The sequence below is a fragment of the Gorilla gorilla genome, chromosome 5 (genome assembly GCF_029281585.2).
Source record: "Gorilla gorilla gorilla isolate KB3781 chromosome 5, NHGRI_mGorGor1-v2.1_pri, whole genome shotgun sequence".
Lineage (NCBI taxonomy): Eukaryota > Metazoa > Chordata > Mammalia > Primates > Hominidae > Gorilla > Gorilla gorilla.
The window spans coordinates 64,024,642-64,046,987 of NC_073229.2; the positions used below are offsets into that span (position 1 = coordinate 64,024,642).

The 22,346-nt window shown below is 40.1% G+C and overlaps 1 protein-coding gene across 4 annotated transcripts in view; it reads right to left on the reverse strand.

Moving 5' to 3' along the window:
* Positions 1-22,346, reverse strand: part of RCAN2 (regulator of calcineurin 2) — a 273,335-nt gene that overhangs the window by 20,124 nt on the left and 230,865 nt on the right. For all 4 annotated transcript variants that reach the window (XM_004044135.4, XM_031012077.3, XM_019029381.3 and 1 more), the window contains 2 exons: positions 7,867-8,040; positions 5,893-6,064 (listed from right to left, as the gene is read on the reverse strand). In XM_004044135.4, coding sequence (XP_004044183.1) covers positions 5,893-6,064; positions 7,867-8,040 — 346 coding nt within the window. The remainder of the gene's footprint in view (positions 1-5,892; positions 6,065-7,866; positions 8,041-22,346) is intronic.

Below are 22,346 nucleotides of genomic sequence, written 5' to 3' on the forward strand. Positions count from 1 at the left end.
ATGTTTTGATACAGAAGAATTTGGAAAAAAATCTAAATATAGCAGACACATGCAACTTGAAACTCAAGCACCATTTTAAAAACCCTTCTCTGCAGTTAACTAAAATTGATCTTCCTAACGAGAGCTAAAAATAGCAGGAGGAAAAAAAAGAAGAGACAATGACTTCTCATATCGCTCCCTGCAGGCATTTTCAGTGACAATGAACATGACCTTCCAGAGCCATCTTAGCAGAATAAAGGCCGGCATTTTGCTTCCCACCTCTGATTTCCCGTCCAGTTAGTGCCACGTGCGTCTCTATTTTACCATTTTCTGCTGATTGGTGGAGATAAGCTATTTTGCCAGGCTGGGTTTTTATTTTTTCCTATTTTGTTTTACATCAGAAAAGAACCTGGCACTGTACTGCTTCTGGAGTCAGGAACAACAGATATTTCAAAATAAATATTCAACTCATAATTCTCCTCAAGGTCAGAGTCCATCTTATTCTGTCTAGGTCACTGTTAAACTGATGGGCTTCTACACATTCCCCAAGGGACTAATAGAAACACACAAGGATTGTGTTTTATAGAGACAGTAACTACCCCTTACACAAAGCAGAGGAAGGCAAATTTTGATCTGCACGTCCTGCTGGACACAAGAAAAAAGCATGAAATGTACCGTAAAGATTGATGCAGTAGTGTGTTTTAGTGGGTGCCAAAAAGTAGAGAAATAAAATGTGAGGGAACGAAAAGCATAAGTTGTTTTGTATTCTTAAATTTCTCCTTTACAGCAATCTTAAATTTCTTCTAGAGAAAAATGTTTCACTTCCCAGGGCAAGGGTGCTGGCTCAACCAATCTTTTACTCTTCTTGCCAGTGGCAGAGGACATATTTTAATTTAGTAGCTGTGTCGCCTTGGGCAAGTTACTTAACCACTCTGTGCCTCACATTCCCCAGCTGTATAATTGAGGACAATAATAATACCTGTTATTGTCTGTGAACATTAAATAATATTGTAAGGTATTTAGAACAGTGCCTGGCACATAGTAAGTAATTTATCTTCATCCCCACATAATTTTAAGTCATTTTTATTTATTTATTTTCTAATGTATAATACCTATTTTACTTACTTTCTGGATCAAAGATAGAATGGTCATGGGGACAATGATTAAGGATGTTTAAAATTATGCCTCTCATAATTTTCCGAATATAAACTTGTTCTTGGTATAATAAACAGAACTGAGAGCCACTTCTTGAATATAACGTGGCCCTCGTCTCCTGTCGCAACATCCTAAATATTTCAAAGGATTTCAATAGGCACCCACAGGTTTGGGTCTGATCATGGTTCCATTATAACTGCACTGCTTTCTTTACGTTTGTTTCTAGGACCACTCTAGAAGTTTTCAGGAATTGGACTTGTCCCTCTCTGAGAGAAGGTCACCAATATTCCTCCTTAAAGAACTACAGACTGTTTTGCCCCTTGCTTGTCTGAGATGGGGCCTGGATCCCCACTGTTTCATTTGTTCTCCATGAAAGGGTCCTAGTAAACTGTGTCATTGCCTCTGGGGGCAGCCAGTCAGTTGACTTAGCCTGAGTCCCATCTCACTCTGGATCCCTGCTCCATAACGTTCTTTCTTTAGACTGACTCTTTCCCAGCAGCTTTAAATGTCTACATACCTTCTCAATCACTCTGCTCTACCAATTAAACACTGTTCATCATTCCTCTAATGCAAAACTCCATTCCTTTGATCATTTGAGTTGCTTTTCTCTGCTCTCATTCTAATTTGTTTCTGTACTTCTGGAACTGAGGTAGTCATTCTTTAACATGCAATTAGTTATAATTTGTTACTGAAATGATTCTGCCAAAGGATTAAAACTAAATTTTACTAAATCACTTTTTTTAAAATGAAAATGCTAGAAGTCCTCTAATTATAGAAAACATTAATTTAATGCTTCCCGACTGAGTCTGGCTAAAGCTATAAGAAAGCAACAATTTGTCAGTAAAGAAACTATCTCTAGGCAGGCTAATAGCTCTGGTCTATTCCTTCATTCATTCACGCATTCATTCCTCCAATATTTATTGAGCATCCACTATGTGCCAGGTACTTTCAGGTGCTGGGAATACCAAAATGAATGAAACATGCATTCTTTCCCTCAGTAAGAAGTGAAGACAGTAAGTTGAATGATAGAAAATTACCATAAGGAAAAGCGAATATTTGTGCAAAGTGACAGGAGGAGACTGAAGGAGCAACCTCTTGCCTTGGCACCTGGTTGGGAAGGGGGCAGAGACGCGATGTGGGGGAGGATGCCATGGGGAGGAGGCAGGGTGTGGCCCTGCTCCCTGATTGTTGCAGCTGAAACAACCTTTAATTTAACGTCTGATATTTTCAACTCAATTGTTGAACACAAATCATGCATGTGTGTGGCTGAGGAAGCTTCAAGGACATAGAAAAGGGATAAATGGATAACCAAATAAAGACAAACAGTCCCAAATTGCTGGCGAGGAATGGAGAGAAACATATCCTAGAAAATACACCCAGATTGCAGCTGTTCCATGGACACAATATCAGTCATACTTAAAAATCAGGAAACTCTCAATATTTGCTCTTGTACCAAATGCACAAGTCTCCATTTGCACATTTACCAGACACTAGGTTAGGCTTTCTGGAAGTTTAGATTGGTGTTTGTTAGAAATAATTCTTGAGGCCTAGCGCAGTGGCTCATGTCTGGAATCCCAGCACTTTGGGAGGCTGAGGCGGGTGGATCACAAGGTCAGGAGTTTGAGACCAGCCTGGTCAACATGGTGAAACCCCGTCTCTACTAACAAATACAAAAATTAGCCGGGTGTGGTGGCATGCTCCTGTAGTCCCAGCTGCTCAGGAAGCTGAGGCAGGAGAATTGCTTGAACCCGGGAGGAGGAGGTTGCAGTCAGCTGATATTGTGCCACCGCACTCCAGCCTGGGTGACAGGGTAAGATTCTGTCTCAAAAAAAAAAAAAAAAAAAAAAAAAACCACAAGAAATAATTCTTGATTCAGGGTTAAACAAAATAAATGTTTGCCAGAGTTGGAGCAGAGCAGGCCTGAAGTCAGCCAAGCCAACCAGTATCCTTAATAGAAGGCCAGCTGGCGGAGTGTGAAGTTTACTCTCTGGAGTCAGAAGTGCCAGGGTTTGAAATCTGACGATGTCACCAACCAGCTGTGTCACCTTGGGAAAGTTCATGCTTCTTTCTACAGCCTCGTTTCCAAATCCATAAAATGGGGATAATAATAGGTCCTATCTCTACGTTTATTACAAAGCAGGGCCCTTCAAAAATGGTAGATGATACATTTATTGTGATAAAAGAAGGTGGGTGCTATAGATTAGCTGTAACATTAAGGTAAAAGGCATGTATTTTTAACATTATTGATAAGTTATTTACCACTCCGAGCTCCCCATCCCCCATCGCCAACTGCTTTTTTTTCTCTGCCTCTTTAAGACCATTTCCTTCCTCCCTCTTTCTTTCCTTCCTCTTCTGTGTCAGGCTCTGTGAGCGTCCCTTCTGGGGCCTAATTTCCATCCCATCTGTGCCTTCTGCCTCCATCAGTACCAAGTCACATTTGTCCCTGTCCGTGCCTTCCAGAGCCTGGACTCAGCTGGGTCAGCCAGTAAGGGTGTCTGGAACTTGCCCCTAGCTTTCTCTGCATCAATCTTTGTGAATGCTGACAACAACTAATGTTCTTTCACATTCTTGATAAAAATGATTTGAATTTTACTGGATGATCAGCTCCACATGAGTGAGCTGGAGTCCAGCTGGGGTGTGATGGTTAGAAAGTCTGACATAGCCTGAGCCTCCTTTGTAAATAGTGAAGTAGGAAGAGCACAGCATTGGAAGCTATGGCACTTTCATTGTCAAATCAGCTCCCTGCTTCGCTCTGGGCCTTAGTTTCCTTTTCTGTAAAATCCAGGTCAGACTCCTAGGTCCTCTAGCCAAGACCTTAGTGATTCTATAAAGAGCTCTGTTTGCTGACATTCAAAACACCTCTACAAAGTGTTCAAGTGTGTCCTTGTCAATATCTGTGCATAGGAGTCAAACTGGCAGCTTCAAGGACCTTGGCTGAAATTGGTCCATTTGGATATGTGTGCTTGTTTCTGCAATGTCCTGAATGACTGTGGGAAAGGGCTTCACAAGGCTTCATGTGAGTAGACTCAATTTACTTTATACACTGTGCAGTGTTTAAGCATATCACACATGTGGCTCTCTGAAGGGGGAGTGTCTAAGATCAGGATCCTGGATGTGAACCAGACGTTTAATGAAATCATATTTCACTAACATCTCTCTTATTATTATATTGCTTCTTTCATCAGCACATGTTAGTTAGACATACCTACTTCTTCTTGAAGGTAAAACTTATGGCCATTTTAAAGGGCCTGAGAAGCTGAGTGATGTGATGGTGATTACAAAGAAACCTCCAGTGAGCTTGCTCTTGAAAGTTCTATAATTTAACTTTCAGGCCACACATGCAACAGCTGGCAATCTTCTTGCAAGAAGTGCTTATTAATCAGATCAGCATCATCTTAATCTGGGTACCTGGTAAGATGACCAGCTTTTCTTGGTTTGCCTGGGAATTTTCTGATTTTAGCAGTGAAGGTCCTGTGGCCAAGGGACTCCTTAGTCCTGGAGAAACCAGGACAGTTGGTCACCATAATTCCTAGGGTTCTCAGGTTTTGGCGTATACAAGGATCAAAAGATGTGATTATTAAAACTGCAGATTTCTGGGGTGGGCGACTCTGGGCCAAATGTTTTCCTGCTACATTAAGAAATGCTGGTAAGAACTTACAAGTTGACTATTCTTGGTACTTGGCATTTAGCTACCAGTGGTTCTTGAACTTATCTGCATATTAGAATCAGTGGGGGAGTTTTTAAAATGTACTGATACCTGAACTTTAACCACATCAAATTAGAATCTCTTGGGGTGGGGTCAAGCATTCAGATTCTATTTTTAAAGCTCCTTCCTATCCCAAGATAACCAGCAGTAGACAGAGCAGACATAATGGCCATTAGTTACCACTCAATTCACAGTGCTAAAAATCTCAGCTGCCACCTGGTTTCAGCCCCTTCAATTTCTATTATTTCCTCTCCTAATATAACACAGAAAAAAATACTTTGGGGTGCAAGGTGTCATCATCTGCTGAAATTGAGGGCAGTATCACTTCTAACTACAAAGCCTAAAGAAACTTTTGGGCAAGTGCATAGAGATGTACAAGAATGTTAACTGTTACTTTGATTGTAATAGCAAAAAACCTGGAAATAATCTAAATGTCCATCAACAGGAGAGTGGCTAAATAAAGTGTGGTGGTAGATTCATATTTTAGAATGCTATACTGCATGAGAATGAGTGAATCAGAGCTACATATGCCAACATCAGAACAAAGTGACTAAGATTTTTTTAAAGTTTGTGACTGACTTCTTAGGAACTTGGAGGTTCACTTTGGCAGGCAGGTTTTCTTGTAACAGGGGGTTCCTGAGTGTGTACTAGCACTGTGACAGCAATAAAACTGGGTTGCACAGCAGAGATGCCTCCTTCCAGCTGGTAGGGTTCATTTTGTCTGTTCTGAGGAAACAATTTCCTCCTGGGATAGAGTTAAATCCCACAAGAATTAGGTAGTGCTGTTGGATCTTAAAATATCTGCATTGCAATCCAGAAGCTTCACGGACTTGACACCATTTTAGTACAGGTTCCTGAGTTGCTTTTTGAACAGGTGCAAAGTCTGATGCTGCATTCTCATCCATCATTCCCTCTCACTGTCCACACAGAGGAATAAAACTATTAGAAATGCAGATGTTACTGTGAACCCAGGATCTCAAGGTTGTTAATCTCATTTGGCTTTTCTAGGTTGCTGACAAACGTTTATTTTTAAAATGGACCGCAAAGCTTACCTGGTCCTAGTTTGGCCACAGCATAGAGGAGGTCATAGTTGAGGACTGGTGTGGCATCATTGATGGGCTGCCAGCCAACAGGTGGGGAGGAAGGGGGCGAGATGAGAAACTGTTTGGCAGGCTGGGGTGGAGCCAAGTGCAGTTTGTCTCCATCTGTCTCTGGAGTCTGAACCTTTCAAATAGAGTAGAGATGAAGAAACTTATTCATCATGGCTTCAGATGTGTCATGTTGGCACATTAAAATGTGGGTTTAGTTTCAGCCTGCGACAAATGAACCGATGAACCCGACCGTAATAATAATGACCACTTACCACATACCATGTGCTCAATTGCCTTATTTAATCCTGAAAATAGTGGATCTCAACCTTTACTGTACATCAGAATCACCTGCAGTCCTTACTAAAACGCAGATTGCTGAGCCCTAGACCCTACATTTCTGATTCAGGAGGCCTGGGATGGGGCCTGAGGGTTTGCATTTCTAATAGGTCCCCAGGCGATGCTGATGCTGCCAGTCCACTGTCCCACCACGCACCTGCCAAATGTTTCCTTCTCTCCTTCTCTCTTTTCCTCCTTCCTTCCTTCCTTGGTGAAATTCACATAACATAAAATTAACCACTTGAAAGTGAACAGTTCAGTGGCAGTTAGTACATTCCTAATCTGCAACAACCACTTCTACCCAGATCCAAGCTCTTTTCATCACCTTAAAGGAACTCCTCTGCCTATTGCTACCAGTACTACCATTACCAGTTACTACCATTCCTGTCTCCCACTGGTCCCTGGCAACCACCATGCTGTTTTCTGTCTCTACAGATTTACCTGTTCTTGATATGTCCTATAAGTAGAATCACAGAATATGTGACCTTTTGTGTCTGGCTTCTTTCCCTTAGTATAATGTTTTCAAGGTTCATCTACATTGTAGCATTTATCAGTATTTTAGTCCTTTTTATGGATGAATAATATTCCATCGTATGGACATACTATAATTTGCTAATCCATTCATCCATTGATGGACATTTAAATGGTTTCCACCTTTTGTCTATTGTGAATAGTGCTGTTGTGAACGTGTGTGTACATATATTTGTTTGAGTACCTGTTTTAAATACCTAGGAGTGGAACTGCTGGGCCAGATGGTAATTCAATGCTTAACTTTTTAAGGAACTGAGTGAGATTTTAAAGACGAGGAAACTGAGGTTTGTCCACATCACATACATTAGAATAGCAATGATGGAATTTGAACATGGTTGCAGGGCCAATGTCTGTGTTCTTTTCACTGTGCCATCTCTGTAGAATCTAAAGGTGGAAACCATACTTACAGATCACTTAAGAGATGGATCAAGGTATCTAGTGATGAGGTGAAGGCACTAATGGAACATGATGGATATTGATTTCTATTGCTGTGAACTTCATAAGCATTGCCAAGAATTACTCATTTCGTTTTGGAAGAGCTAGAATTGATTTTTGGATGAAACAAATTAATTTCCATATATTTGTAACCTTTTCTCATAAATATGAATCACTGAAAAGTTATACATTCCACTAAAGCTGTCATATAATTTAAGTTTTAATTATAACTCTGATAGGAAGGTTAGGAGTAGCTGTGACTACGTCATTCTTATTATAACTACTAGCTGGCATTTATTGTGTATTTGCCAAATATTAGGCACTTAAACACACAGTAATTCATGCAATCCTCATAACAGTATGGGGTGTAGATCTTGATCATCCACACTTTACAGATGAGAATAAGGAGCCTCAGTGAGGTTATGTAACTTGCTCTTGTAGGCAGCTCTCAGAGCCTGTTTTCTAAGCCACTAAGCTGTTTCTGTCTGGAAATCATGATGTGGGTCTATTTCTCAGTGAATTAATTTATAGACTACCAACCAATCTGAAAATAGAAAGGGCTTCATTTACATTTTAAAATGGTAAAAAATAATGTAGGGCAAAAAGAATAACTTTGGTAAACAATTACCTTACCTGTGCAAAGTAGAGCTTTAATTTTTTCCCTCTGAATTGGGTTTCATGAAGCTCTATCCTAGCTCGGGCTGCAGATTTAGGATTGCTGAAGTTTATACGGACACGTCTGAAACTCTTAAATAGCTGGAACGTCACACAGTCATCATAAGTCCGAAACAGTCCCTCAAATTTTTCCTGATAAAAACAAACACAGAGGAAAATCCATTGGCCATGGGTCTCGTATGATGTCATATCTGATAAAAACAAACAACTAAATAAATAGGCTGTTAATAACATACAGTTTAAATAGAACACTAGTAATGTATTTTTTTCATCTGTAGATCTGTTGCCAGGTGCAAAACATGCCTGAATGATTTATAATCTTGGTCCAAGGTTCTCTAGAGGACCAGTGAATAGCATTCAAAGTATATGAAACAAATGGGAAATTACGCAAAATGTTGAGTATTTCTGTAGAGGAGAGGGATCATAATGATCATTAGATTCTCAAAGAAGTTCATTATCTCCAAAATACTGGAGCTATTGAGTAAAGCATATGGTAAATATTGTGATTACCAATCTTGGGGGCACTTTTCTTTTTCTTTCTTTTGTTTTTTTTTTTTTTTGAGACAGAGTCTTGCTCTGTTGCCCATGCTGGAGTGCAGTGGCATGATCTTGGCTCACTGCAACCTCCGCCTCCTGGATTCAAGTGATTCTCCTGCCTCAGCCTCCTGAGTAGCTGGGATTACAGGCATGTGCCACCACACCCAGCTAATTTTTGTATTTTTTAGTAGAGATGGGGTTTCACCATGCTGGCCAGGCTGGTCTCGAACTCCGGACCTCAAGTGATCCACCTGTCTCAGCCTCCCAAAGTGCTGAGATTACAGGCATGAGCCACCATGCCAGGCCTAGGGAGGGGTGGGCACTTTTCTTGCCTAAAAATATGGGATCCACTCCACCCAGTTTCCTAGTCAGGCAGTACCATTTGATTAGTCCTGGTCAATGAAATACGTGTAGAGTGCAGAAGAAAGCCCTCAAGTAATTTTTCAGTTTATTTCTCTGCAGAGGCTGTGTGTTTCAAAAGGTACAGCTGTCAGAAACAGGATTCTCTTCACTCTGGGTCCCTGAGTGGCTGTATGAAGCAGAAATACTTTTCTCCCGACTCCAACCCCATTCTATAGCCAACTCTGCCTTAGCAAGGAAAAAAAAAATCTCTATTGCATTAAATCACTGAGATTTGAGAATTATTTTATTCCTACAGCATAACCAAGCTATCACAATACAAAGCAGTAATTAAAAACTGTAGACTCAATACACAATTTCAATTCAACTGAGTAAGTATCTATTAAATGCTTACTTTGTATGAGGCATGGTCTCTCTCAAGACTTTAAGAGGATACAGAGATGAGTATCACATTGTTCTGACCCTCAACCATCTAACAATCTAACATGTGAAGCAGATACACACAAGTAAGAGGACACCCAGAACACTGCAGAAAGGCATAACAGAAAACTAGAGAATTAAAAGAGAAAAAAATATATAGGCATTATGTTAATACCATCTGTCTGATCTGTCTGGTTCCTCTTAGCCATAAAAATATCCTTATTATAAGAAAACTAGTATATGTTATAAGCTAGTGTGTTCTTAATAGAGAAACTGCCACTAAGGAAATTATATATATAACCAACCTGATTCTTTTATTTCAACAGTAAAAGGTAATTTCTCATAACAGTGAATACAAGTAAGGATGGAGATGCATGAAATATTAATACCACAAGATTCATAGAATTTTAACTAGGAATGGACTTAAGAGATGATGAACTCAACCTTTTCCTCCTCACCTCCATCATTTTATGAGTCAGAACCCTGAGATCTGAAAAGATAAGGACTTACCCATGGGCACATGGACAGTGAGTAGCAGAGCCAGGACCAGGCCAAAGTCCTTGTGACCCTGACTAGAGAGATACTGTCAACTCGATAAAGAATTATACTGTCAGGTTGATAGGAGGAGATGCTTATTTTAATAAGACCATTTATATTTAATTAGATCACATCTAAGAGAATCAACATAGTGAGGTGGGGTTGTAAAAACACTGACTTCTGAGGCTCCACAGGAAGAGTAACTCAAATGTCAGGGAAGGTCTTCCTGCCTCTTGGGCATCCAGATCAAGTTGTATCAGACCTTCAAGCCCATGTTGGTGATGATTCCATACCCTGCTGCCCATTTCTGAGAATCCCCAGGCTGCAGTTCCCCCTATCTTTGACTCCTTTGTCTGCCCACACTCTTCTCTTTTATACCAGTCCAAGGACCCCAAAGAATACAATAAAAGCTTTTGCTTTTTTTATGACATTTGTGGAGATTTGAGGGGTTCTTTCTCTCATTTTCAGTTTTTTCTTATACTCCTTTTCCCATCATGAACAAAACAAGAATTTTTCCTTGTCTTATGCAGAGCAGGCTTTTTGTCTCGCTTCATCTCTTAAGCCTTGGGATCAGCCAACTCCCAGACTCAGGGCTTCAGCTACCACTCCAAGTAGTCTCATTACAGAATTCTGTCCCAACAATACTGTGTTTTCCTGAGCAGGAATACTGATGACTAAAATGCATTCTGTTTCCTCACAATGAGAGTACTCTGAACTGGTCAAGTCACAGCTGGTAGTTTGATTAGTTTGGGAAGTTTTCAGGAATAGGAGAATTAAGAGATTAAAAACTCTTGTTTCTATATAGAGTATAATATTTTTTTAAGGACAGAATCCTTGGGTCTTCTTTGTGGCTAGTATGTTTTTCCATTTCCAGGGTGGGAGTTTCACCTTCTCATCACCTCTCCAATGCCTAAGCTTGGGCCATTAAGGCTAGCTTTTGAAAGTGAGGTGCTTTTTCCTTTGAGTCTAATTCCTTCCTTTTCATTTCATATTTCATTTTTACGCTTCACATCTCAGTTTATCAGAGCGGTTTGGCCTCCAGAGACTGCATTAGGAGCAAAGAATCAAGGACTCCAGGTTTTAGGCTTAGAGGGTGCTGACAATGTGCTACCTCCTTGGTGAGGCATTGGCAGACGTCGAGAACATCTTGTTCCCACTGATCCTCAATAGAAGGTTCCAGGCACCAACTCCCACCAAGTTAGAATTGGCCGTTGACGTGAACCTCTTTGATATTCCTTGTTTTGGGCTTAGGCTGAAAAACAAAAGGAGCTCTTGCACCAAACCTGGGGTGTAGCCCAGAGCTCAGGGACCAGGTTTTTCACTGGATCATATGGGGCTTAAAGTCCACAATGATGATAATAATAAACAGCTGACATTTACTCAGCATGTCCTCTCTTTTCAGGCCTTTTGGGACCTTTATTTGTAGGGGTGACAGTTGTCCAAGAATAGGGACTTGCTAGCCTTCTCTATTTTTGTTTCCATTGGTGACATTACACACATATCATTTGCTGAGGCAACAAGATACCAGACCAAATTAGTTAGAGGCAGATCCAGCACAATGAAGCCACCAGATGTACATTGAGGCAAAACAGTGTCACCAAAAGCACTAGCTGTAGGAATTATCCACCTGCCATTACAGAAAATCTTCTGTGGTCTTGATGTGCAGGTTCTCACCAGGGACACAATAATATTTTGTTGTCCTCTGGCTCCCATTTTTCTCCAGTTGTGTTGCCCAACAAATCCAATAAATTATTAATTTCTCCTCGATCGTTAGTTCTCTTTGTAGCATCCTGTTTGAATAAAGTTCCACAGCAGCGATCTCAAGCTCTTTGGTTTCAGGACCTCTTTACACTCTTAACAATTATTGAGGATCCTAAAGAATTTTTGTAAACGTGGGTTTTATTTAACAATGTTTATTGAACTAGAAATTACAACTGAGAAACTTGAAAATACTTATATATAAATCTATTTAAAAGTAATAATAATAAGCCCTTTGTTTGTTAACATAAACTTTTTAATGAAAAATAACTGTTTTCCAAAAGAAGAAAAAGTTTAATGAGAAGATTCACATTGTTTTACATTTTTGCAAACCTATTTAATTTCCACATTAATAGAAGACACCTGGATCTCATATCTGCTTCTGCATTCAATCTATTGCACCAAGTTGTTTTGACTGAAGGGTATGAAGAAAAACTGGCCTTATCCAAATATGCGGTTGGAAAAGGGTGGAGTATTTTAACAGCCCTTCAAATAATTGTGAGTATTCTTCATTGATATCTCATCAAAACTCAATAAGTAGTAGTTTCTTAAAGTGTACTGCATAATCACATAACATTTTATATGATTTTATTAAGATCCATTTATCTATTTTTCACTTTGAATAAATTTTAACCCATGCAATGATTTCATAATAGTGTACATTAATCATTTAGACAATATTGGTTCCCTGAGTTATATAACTTTTCCAACTTGACCAATTTCAATACAGTGTTAAAAATCACATTCATTAATACTATAGTTTGGTGCAAAAGTAATTGTGATTTTTGCCATTACTTTTCATCTATCTACCATCTATCTTATTCAAAAGCTGTGGAATTCACATTGGTGGATACAAGTTTTCCAAAATTTTAATTTTTGCTTGAAAGCTCATTCTTTATTATTGGGCAACACACACTTTCAGTTATTTTTCTTATAGTAGCAGATTCATTTCATTCATTTTGGAGAAATTGTCTGCCAAATACCAAAGTGTCCATAACTATACTTTGCCTGTCAGTTGTTTCTTCAAGTAAAAATGGTGTTCCATGAGAAAAGTACCAAGGGCAGCTTAGGACAGCTTAGAATGTTTCCTCCAGTCAAACATTGTATTTCTGGATGTCACAGAAGTGCTTCTCATGTGTACTTTCCATTTTTTTACTCAGAATATTACAAAGGTGTGTGCTTAAGGTTAAAGGGTTAAAAAATGAATAAAACTTACTGCCTTATCAAGGACATTTCTAAGTAAAATTGGCATTTCTTTTTCTGCTTTTTTTCTTTTTTCTTTTTTTAACTGTGTGTGGCTGTGACGAATAGAAATACAGTCATGCACTGCATAATGAAGTTTTGGTCAACAATGGACTGCATATCTGACTGTGATCCCACAAGATTATAATACCATGTTTTTACCATACCTTTTCTATGATTAGATATATTGAGATATACAAATACTTATGTGTAAAAATTGCCTACCGAATTCAGTATAGTAATATGCTGTACAGGTTTGTAGCCTAGGAACAATAGGCTGTACCATAGAACTTGGATGTGTAGTAGGCTATACCATCTAGATTTGTGTAAATACACTCTATCATGTTCACACAACGAAATCACCTAAGGACACATTTCTCAGAACATATTCCTGAGGTTAAGCGACACATGACTGTACTGCTAGCACAATTTGGTGGCACTGCACTGATTCATGCTAAAGTACCAGCAGTTTTAACTACCATTGCTTTTGTACCATGGGTATAAATGTCAACACAATTTAAAAGGTAAATGATACCTTTGTATTAGTATGAAAATAGTTTTGACAACATAGGAACTGGTATTGGGATCCCTCATGAGTCTATAAACCACACACTGAACACTGCTGTACAACAGGATCTCAGAAGTAAGGATGCAGTTGGCTTGGGGAAAGACAGGAGGTCTAGTGAGACCCTTAAGTGTACAACATAATGGTCAGAAAAGAGCTGCCCTTCAAGGAAGTGTGATAATACTGGTATTGAATGCTGCAGGAAAGTCGAATAGGGTGAAGATGGAGATGACACCACTGGATTTGACAAATGGGCTGATGCTGATGACCTTACTGAGAGAGCTATTTGAACAGATGTGTAATAGATTAATTACAGATGGAGGAGTGAAGGGCAGAGAAAAAGCTGGAAAAAGAGTTTGGCAATGAAAACCAGGGAGCTGGGCTAACTATGTGGGAAGTCACGGTCACAAGCAGATTTTTGGTAGTGTGGGGAAACACTTATTGGCTGAAGAAATGAAACTAACAAAGAGGGAGAGAGAAGAGATAGTAAGGATATGTTGAAGTCTGAACCCCAGGACCTCAGAACATGACCTTGTTTGGAAATAGGGTCATCAAAGATGTAATTAGTTAAAAAGATGTCATACTGAAGTGGTATGGGACCCTAATCTAAGTTGACTAGTGTCCTTATAAGAAAGCCATGTGAAGACAGAGAAACATAGGGAGAGTGTCCTGTGAAGACAGTGGAGTGAAGTGGCACCTCTGCAAGCCAAGGAATGCTAAATATTGCTAGCAAACCACCAGAAGCTAGGAAGAAGCAAAAAAGGATTCTCCTATGGGATCCAGAGGTATCGCGGCACTGCTGACACCTTGGCTTTGGACTTTAGCCTTCAGAATTTTATGGTAATAAATTTTTATTGTTTTAAGCCACTCAGTTTGTGGCACTTGGTTACAACAGCCCCAGGAAACAAATATAGGCAGCCTTGCAGACCTACAGAACCAGATGACTCTGGGAAGAATACAGAGCACCTAATATAATTACACCATTTCCCCCCAGGAGAGGAGGAAGTGGATATTTGGGTCATTCCAAGGTGATGAGTACAAGACAGGTGTGTGTGTGTGTATGTGTGTGTGTGTTGAGGGATAGGAGAAGAAAGATGAAGGAATAACTTGAAAGGCTTGGCAAGTAGGCAATGAGATGCCCGACTATGAGAGGTTGTGAGGAAAGAAGAGAAACCAGGAGTATCACATTCAACTGAAAGAATGGGAAGATGTGAGACTTCAAGGTTCTGGATGAGTTAGAAAAATAAGTTTTGTAGGAATGACATAGTGGGAAAAGTAGAAGACAAAAAAATTGTAAACCCAAAAGATAATTTTGTAAGTTTAAGGTTTCAGAAGGTTTTCAGTGTCAGATGCCCTTAGGGTCAACATGAGGCACATGAATGGAATTGTGATGGATGACAGGGTGAGGATGATGGGAATAGAGGCTAAAGAATAGTGAGGCGAGAGGATTGCACGGTGACCACCGACTCAGGAGGACATCAGGAAACAGAGTTGAGGGACAACCATGAACCAGATAAGCTGCATGAGAAACAGGAGGAGTGACCTGGAGAGCCACAGGGTATGGCAGCACAGACAGGAAGAAAAGAGTTCAACTGGAGGGCAGGGGCTTCACAGAGATCATCTATAAAAAGGGATGGAACAACAGTCTAGAAGCATAGGAGGAAGCCAGAGAATTCTAAGCCTAATATTCTGGGCTTGAGAGGTAGGGAACTGGAGAATAATCTGCCTAGCAATGTGTAATTGCGAGGGAACAAGCATTGCTCAGAGCAATTAAAGACTTGGTAAGGAGAGGATATGGAGTGATTATTGTAGAGCACAAATGGTACTCTGAGAAAATCAATAATGGACTCTAGAGAAGAAAGTGGGAGAGGTTAGAATAGGGGTTGGAGGCTGGGCACGGTAGCTCACGCCTATAATCCCAGCACTTTGGGAGGCCGAGGCAGGAGGATCGCCTGGGGTCAGGAGTTCAAGACCAGACTAGCTGACATGGTGAAACCCTGTCTCTACTAAAAATACAAAAATTAGCTGGGCGTGGTGGCACATGCCTGTAATCCCTACTACTTGGGAGGCTCAGGCAGGAGAATCACTTGAACTCAGGAGGTAGAGGTTGCAGTGAGCCACGACTGCGCCACTGCACTCCAGCCTGGGTGACAGAGCGAGATTCTGTCTCAAAAAAGAAAAATAAATAAAATAAAATAAAATAAAATATGTTCCAGGTAGAATGTCTGAAGATGTGCGTGTGCTGCTTACCAAATAACAAACACAGATCCAGGCCGAACTCAGGCCATATTTGAAATAAAATGATTATATAGTGTCAAATATGAACATTTGTGGATGTTAAGTCTTCTACTTCTACCTTTAGATGTATTTGCTTTTCTTAAGTAGTCTGAGATGTATGGACACAGGTATTTATTGCTGTCTTAGAGAGGCTTACTGTGGTTTTCCTTAAATCTTATTCACCCCTACTATAATTATTTGTTTCTTATTTGTGCCCCAGATTTTTAAAAAGACTCAAACATGGCTTATAAAGATATATTATGGCAAAATAAAATAAAGTAAAATGGAAAACGAGAAGAGAAAAAGGGGGAAACAAGTGTAGAAACATACATTGAAGCCAAGAAGGAGGTCTGTTCCAAAAACTGAAAAGCTTCTCATAGATCCTTGAATATCGCAATGAGTGGGCCAACATTTTGCCTGTAATCTTTCTTAACATTAACAGGATAGAGTAACCCTCATCAGTTATACAGTTCACAGGGTCTATGGAATAAAGATGGGCCTGATCTAAAAACCAGGCAGAAGGATCTGTCCAGCATCCTCATTAAAAAGATATTGTTATGCGGAGAGCACTGTCTTCAGTAATTACAGAACATGAAACAAGCAGCGATTGGTCTGTTAGAGTTTCCAATCAGAATGTAAGAAAGTATTATTATTTTTTTCAATCAATAGCTTTCAGCAGTGACCTCAGTACTCAGGGAGTGATCAATATGTTCTATTTGGTCAATATAAAACCCCAAAGTATTTTATAAAATATTAGGATATTAAAATATTACCCTCAATTTAACTCTAAATCAGACAGGTGTCAGACAAACCATAACTTCTAAAATATTATCTCACTGAATCCTCAATAAGTCCTTTGAGCAAGAATTGGAATTCTTGTTGTCCTTGAGAAACCCAGTGTATTAGTCCATTCTCACACTGCTATAAAGAAATACCTGAGACTGGGTAATTTATAAAGAAAAGAAGTTTAATTGACTCACAGTTCCACATGGCTGGGGAGGTTGCAGAAAACTTAACAATCGTGGTGGAAGGGGAAGCAGGCACGTCTTACATGGCAGCAGGAGAGGGAAAGAGAGTGAAAGGGGAAGAGCCCCTTATGAAACCATCAGATCTCATGAGAACTCACTCACTATCATGAGAACAGCATGGGGAAAACTGTCCCCATGATCCAATCACTTCCCTCACTAGACGGGTGGGGATTACAGGTCCCTCCCTCGACATGTAGGGATTACAATTCTAGATGAGATTTGTGTGGGGACGAGGAGCCAAACCATATTACCCAGAAAGCAACTGAAAGCCAGAGAAGCTAATCACATACACTAAGTCACACAACTAGCCAGTTAGCAAAACCAAAACTAGTGAGTTCAAGTTATTTATACTGCATAAATATCACTGATACATGCAGAGGAGTGAGAAGTCTCCAAACAGGAATAAGAAAACCAGCTTTCCTTGTCAATCCAAAAGAACAGTGCTGACCTTGAAGAAACAGCTACTAGGGAAGTCCAATGGTGCTTTTATCTGCTTTCCAAATGATGCTATACGCTTTATATATTTTTCAATTTTCACAATTATGATCCCTTTGGGCATAAATTGCTTTAATAAGAAATTTGGCATCTCTCAAAATCACAAGGCTCTCATCTTTCAGATAATACCTACTAGAAACTGCCAAAGAGTAAAACCACTCCTTTAGGTTTAATCACTTCTCAATGGATACTATTGACAAGCCATGGGCAAATCCCATGTTGAAGAACCACTCTGGATGTGATGGGCATCTCAGGAGGACCTCCTGGACAGGATGCAGACTCCTTATGTGACGGGCATAACTGGCATGCATGTGAGAGTTCCCACAGCTGGACTTTAATCTATCAGGATTTCTTAGGCCAGCCAAACTTGTATGAAATTATGCTTTGTTCCATTTGTGGTCCTGATGCTACCTAAATAAAAATCATTGTGAAAAGAGGAACTGCAATCTTTCTTCACTAACAAGAGAAGCAGACAGACATTGTGTCATATAACTGCTTCAAGAAAAGACAGCTTGCTGGTAAAGTTATAGAAGCCTTTATCCTTTCTCCCTGGAGTTCTTGTGAGGCAAAGATCTAATACTCAGCCTCAAACTCTAGAAGAAGCCACTTTGTTCTAAAACCTTGTGGACTCATCACACACCTCTCTCAGTGGAGCAAGTTCCATGATCCACGTTCCAGTCTATTATTTCTTTCCCAGTAGCGGTCCTAAAGTTCACTGTGGCTGAATAACATTGCTATTCAAAAGTATATTTTTAGTTTTCTTTAGTTAAGGAAATTTCCATTTCTCTGATTCTACTTAGTCATCATCTAAACATTTAGAACTTGAAAAAACTCCAAGCCAACAAACAAACAAACGAAATAACCCAAACACCTCCAATAGAAATAAAAACGTGTATGAGGACTATTAACTGGAATAACCTTTGAATGAGGGAGGCAGAGCGGGGGTGAATCCAAGTATTATGTAACCTGAAGATTTCACACCTTGGGGAGCCTTCTTTAAGCAAAATAATAGAAAACTAAGCACAGATATAAAAAATTAGCCTGGCACAGTGGTGCGCACCTGTGGTCTCAGCCACTCTGGAGGCTGAGGTGGGAGGATCACTTGAACCTGGGAGGTGGAGGTTGCAGTGAGCCAAGATCATGCCACTGCACTCCAGCCTGGGTGACCGAGTGAGACCCTGTCTCAAAACAAAAACAAAAACAAAACACAAAAAAAGCAACTAAGCATAAACATTGCAGGTTTGTTTTTTAAGAATGAGAACAAAAATAAGAAATAACTTTTGCAAATTTTGCAAAAATATATAACCACATGAACACAATGCTAGGGCTCTACTAAGTCTTGGTAAAGACCAATGCAAATGAGGGGCCCTAAAGCTTCATTTAACCCCCGGGAAATATGCCCAAGAGAGTGTGAAGTATGTACTGTGCAGTCACAAAATAATCTGGAGTCCAGGTTTTCAGAACAGCTAAAACAAGTACAGTGTTTCTATCACTGTACTGTACAGAAAAAAAACCAAAACATTGGTTTTTCTATACTCTCACATTACTTCATTTCTGGTCATTAACACATGGAGTTTTTCTCACAGCAAGCAATTCTCCAGTTCTCTGTAGACACCCACTGGATGTCTTATGCTTTAACTCAATTCTGACTCTATCTGCCTGAAGATAGTGCCAGATCCCAAAGGTTAAGGGCTCAGTACTCCAAGACTGCCCCACTTTGGACACCAATTGCACGTCCAGGCTTTGCTTCTGACCCACTAGTTATAAACTGGAAGTTCCCACAACCCCCTCCTCAGGTTCGATCATTTGCTATAATGGCTTACAGAACTTAGGGAAGCACTTTACTTATGCTCATCCTTTTATTATAAAGAATACAACTCAGTAACAGTCAGATGGAAGAGATGCATAGAGCAAGGTATGCGAGAAGGGGCACTGGGCTTCCATGCTCCTCTCTGGACTAGACCACGCTCTCAGTACCTCTACATGTTCAGCAACCTGGAAACTCCCTGAATGCTGTCCTTTGGGTTTTTATGAAGGCGTCCTTACACAGGCAGAATTGTTCACATCATTGCCAATTGGTGATCAACTCTAACTTCAGCATCTCTCCCCTTCCCAGAGGTCAGACAGTAGGCTGAAAAGCTGAAAGTTCTAACCCCATCCTGAGGCCACCCAGGGCCCCTAGTGTTCTCATTAGCATACAAAAAGACACTTATCACTGAGGAGATTTTCCAGGGGTTCTTGGAACTGTGTACCAGGAAACAGGGAGGAAGACAAAAAATATATTTCTTATTATATTCAAAATATTATACTCTTAGCTGATGAGGGTCAATTCCCTAAAAGGTTTAATCACCAGAATGAGCCAAGAGACTTGAATCCACAAAGTTTAAGTCAACGCACCCTATTATAGATGGCTGAGTACATCCTTTCCTTGCCTAAATCCACTTTGTAAGTACCCAAGGTGGAGACTGAGGAAGAGGAGCAAGTGAGGGGATTGCTTGGAACCTGTCCTGGAAGCTGTCCAATAAGTAGGGGCAGGTGAATGGACCAAGAGAGGAACCGAAAGGCAGCATAGTTTGCATGCCTAGGGCTCTTGTTGTTCTGACTCCATGCAGTGACTGTCCATCCTTTGGGTGAGTGAGACCCTCTCATTATGTGAACCCAGGGCTTGTTCTGGTGGGGCACTCACCAGAGGCTATGGAGCCCGGCTATGCCAAGCAAGGTACCATTTGTGGATGGCTGCAAGTCTCTTGCCTGCACCAGGACACTTCTAAGTCTCCCAATGGGTCTATGAAAATGTAAGAGGTAGCAGAAAGGAGCTCTCCCACATGTCCCCAGGATGGGGAGGAGGGTGGACCAGGCATACTAAAGACCTTTGAGTAAGTAGTTATGAATACAGATCTCTGTTACATGCCAGAAAATTGGGCTTCTGTGCATGGTAATAAATACTTTTTATGCAAAGGAAGGATCTGACAGTCCTTTTATAGCTGCCACATTTCAGTTTACAACATCAATGGCTGCCTTGGCTCAGGGCATTTCCTAAAAGCTGACAGCTTCAACCTTCTCTGGCCCATCAATTCCTCTTCTCTGATCATTAATCTGTACAAACGTCTGTGGCTGTCATCAGCCCTGATTAGATATAGGCTCTAATTGTGCATGTGTAATTGATGAAATGCATAGCCTGTCTTACAGCTTATCCAGTCTCACAAAAGGACAGGAATTTTACTTTAAATTCATTTAAATATTCATTTATCTATAAGATACAGGTAAGAAGAGGCAGTATAAAGTTATGTTACTAGCAAACTCTAGAGCTAGACTACCTAGTTTAAATGCTGGTCCCAGCTGTGCAACCTTGAACAATGTACTTACCCATTGATGCCTCAGTTTCCTTATCTATAAAATAGAAATAATGACAGTATCTACCTCATAGGGGTATCCTGGCTGTTAAGTAAATTTGTATATTTATATCACTTTAAAAGGTGCTGAGCACACTAAGTGTGTGTGAGCTATTATTAATCCCAGATTGGAAGATAAACATTTTGTTTATATGCCTGTATTTGGCTTATTAGCTATACATCCAAATCTCCCTATATCCAGAACCAAGTATATTATATCTATGTCTACATCTATCTATATATTTATATCTATACTCGTACCTGTATATAATCTTCAAAGATTGTAAAGAGCAATTATAGGAATGTCAGCAAAATGTCTCCTATGAAATGAACTGTAATTAAACTAACTTGATTTTATTGATGTTATTATCTACTGAAAATGTAGAGCCCAAATTAGCCACAAAATTTCTTTTTTGTCTGTAAAGGTTTAATCGTGTCCTTTACAAAACAACATGATAAATTAAATAATTCTAAGGAGGAAATCAACTGGGTAATTGCCTTCAATCCTTCCCTTTGGGGATCCTGCACCATTAGCTGGAGCTCAGAGAGACAGTGAGCAAAGGATAAAGATGTCAGTGACTATTGAAAACATCAGAAGCTCACACACAGAGTAGGTAAGCCCCTCCTATCTGGTTCCTTTCTCCTCTTCTCCCAACACACCTCTACTGTCTTTTAGAAAAACCCATTTCCAGACCTCCACGCCCCATATTCAATTGTTTTGCTGAGATTTCCAATAGGTGTCTTCGATGTAATGGCCCTGAAGCCATTTTTTTTTTTTTTTTAAGCTGGGGCCTCTAAATCTGCCACTCATCCTATCACAACAAATGGCCCCCTCTACCCAGTTGCTTAAGCAGGCAACCTAAATGTTATCCTGATCTCTTCCTTCTCCCTCACTTCCACATCCCACTACTCAACAAGCCCTGTGTTCTCTGGACCTTTCAGTACATCTCCCATCAACCCCCTGTTCACCCTGTCATCAATTTTGTGGCTTACCCTGTGACTGCACTTGGTCTCCCTTGTCTCTGTCTGGCCACCCAAAAATCAACGTTGGAAGCCTGCTGCTAGAGAGGTCTTTCTAAAAGAGAAAATTCTGGGCTGGATGCAGTAGCTCATGCTTGTAATCCTAGCACTTTGGGAGGCCAAGGTGGGAGGATTGCTTGAGTTCAGGAGTTTGAGACCAGCCTTGGCAATATAGTGAGCCTCTGTCATAAATAAATAAATAAATAAATAAATAAATAAATAAATAACTAAATAAATAAATAAAGCAAAAGAGAAAATTCTGATTATACCATTCCTCTATGAAATTCTTTAGTGGCTCCCCACAGCTTTTAGAATAAGGCTCTGCTTGGCATTAAAGGCCCTTCATAAAATGGCTATCACCCACCCCACTAATCTCATACCTCTCCTTTGCTTTTGTTGCCTGTATTCCAGCCAAACTTCTCTTTACAGGTTCCCAAAGGCAGGTTATTCTGTGCCTGCAAGCCTTCTCATTTGCCCTTTCTTCCGCCAGTAACAGCCTTTTCCTCCAGATAACTTTCTAATTGTCTCTCAAGTTCTAGCTCATATCTCAAATCCAAGAAATCTGTCCTGAATCCCATTAAGGTTTAGACATCCTTCTGCTGTGCTCCCATAACAGTGTTGTTAGTGAGGGCAAATGTGCCATCATTAACTGGATTACAAGAACTTCAAGGGAAGTAATGGTGTCATTTTTGTGTTTTGCTCACATATTCATTATTGAGTGCCAACTGTGTGACATGCAGATGCCTACACTTTGGAAAGGGCTCACTTGGTGATGAAATGAACCAGACAATGTTGAGAGAACAGTCC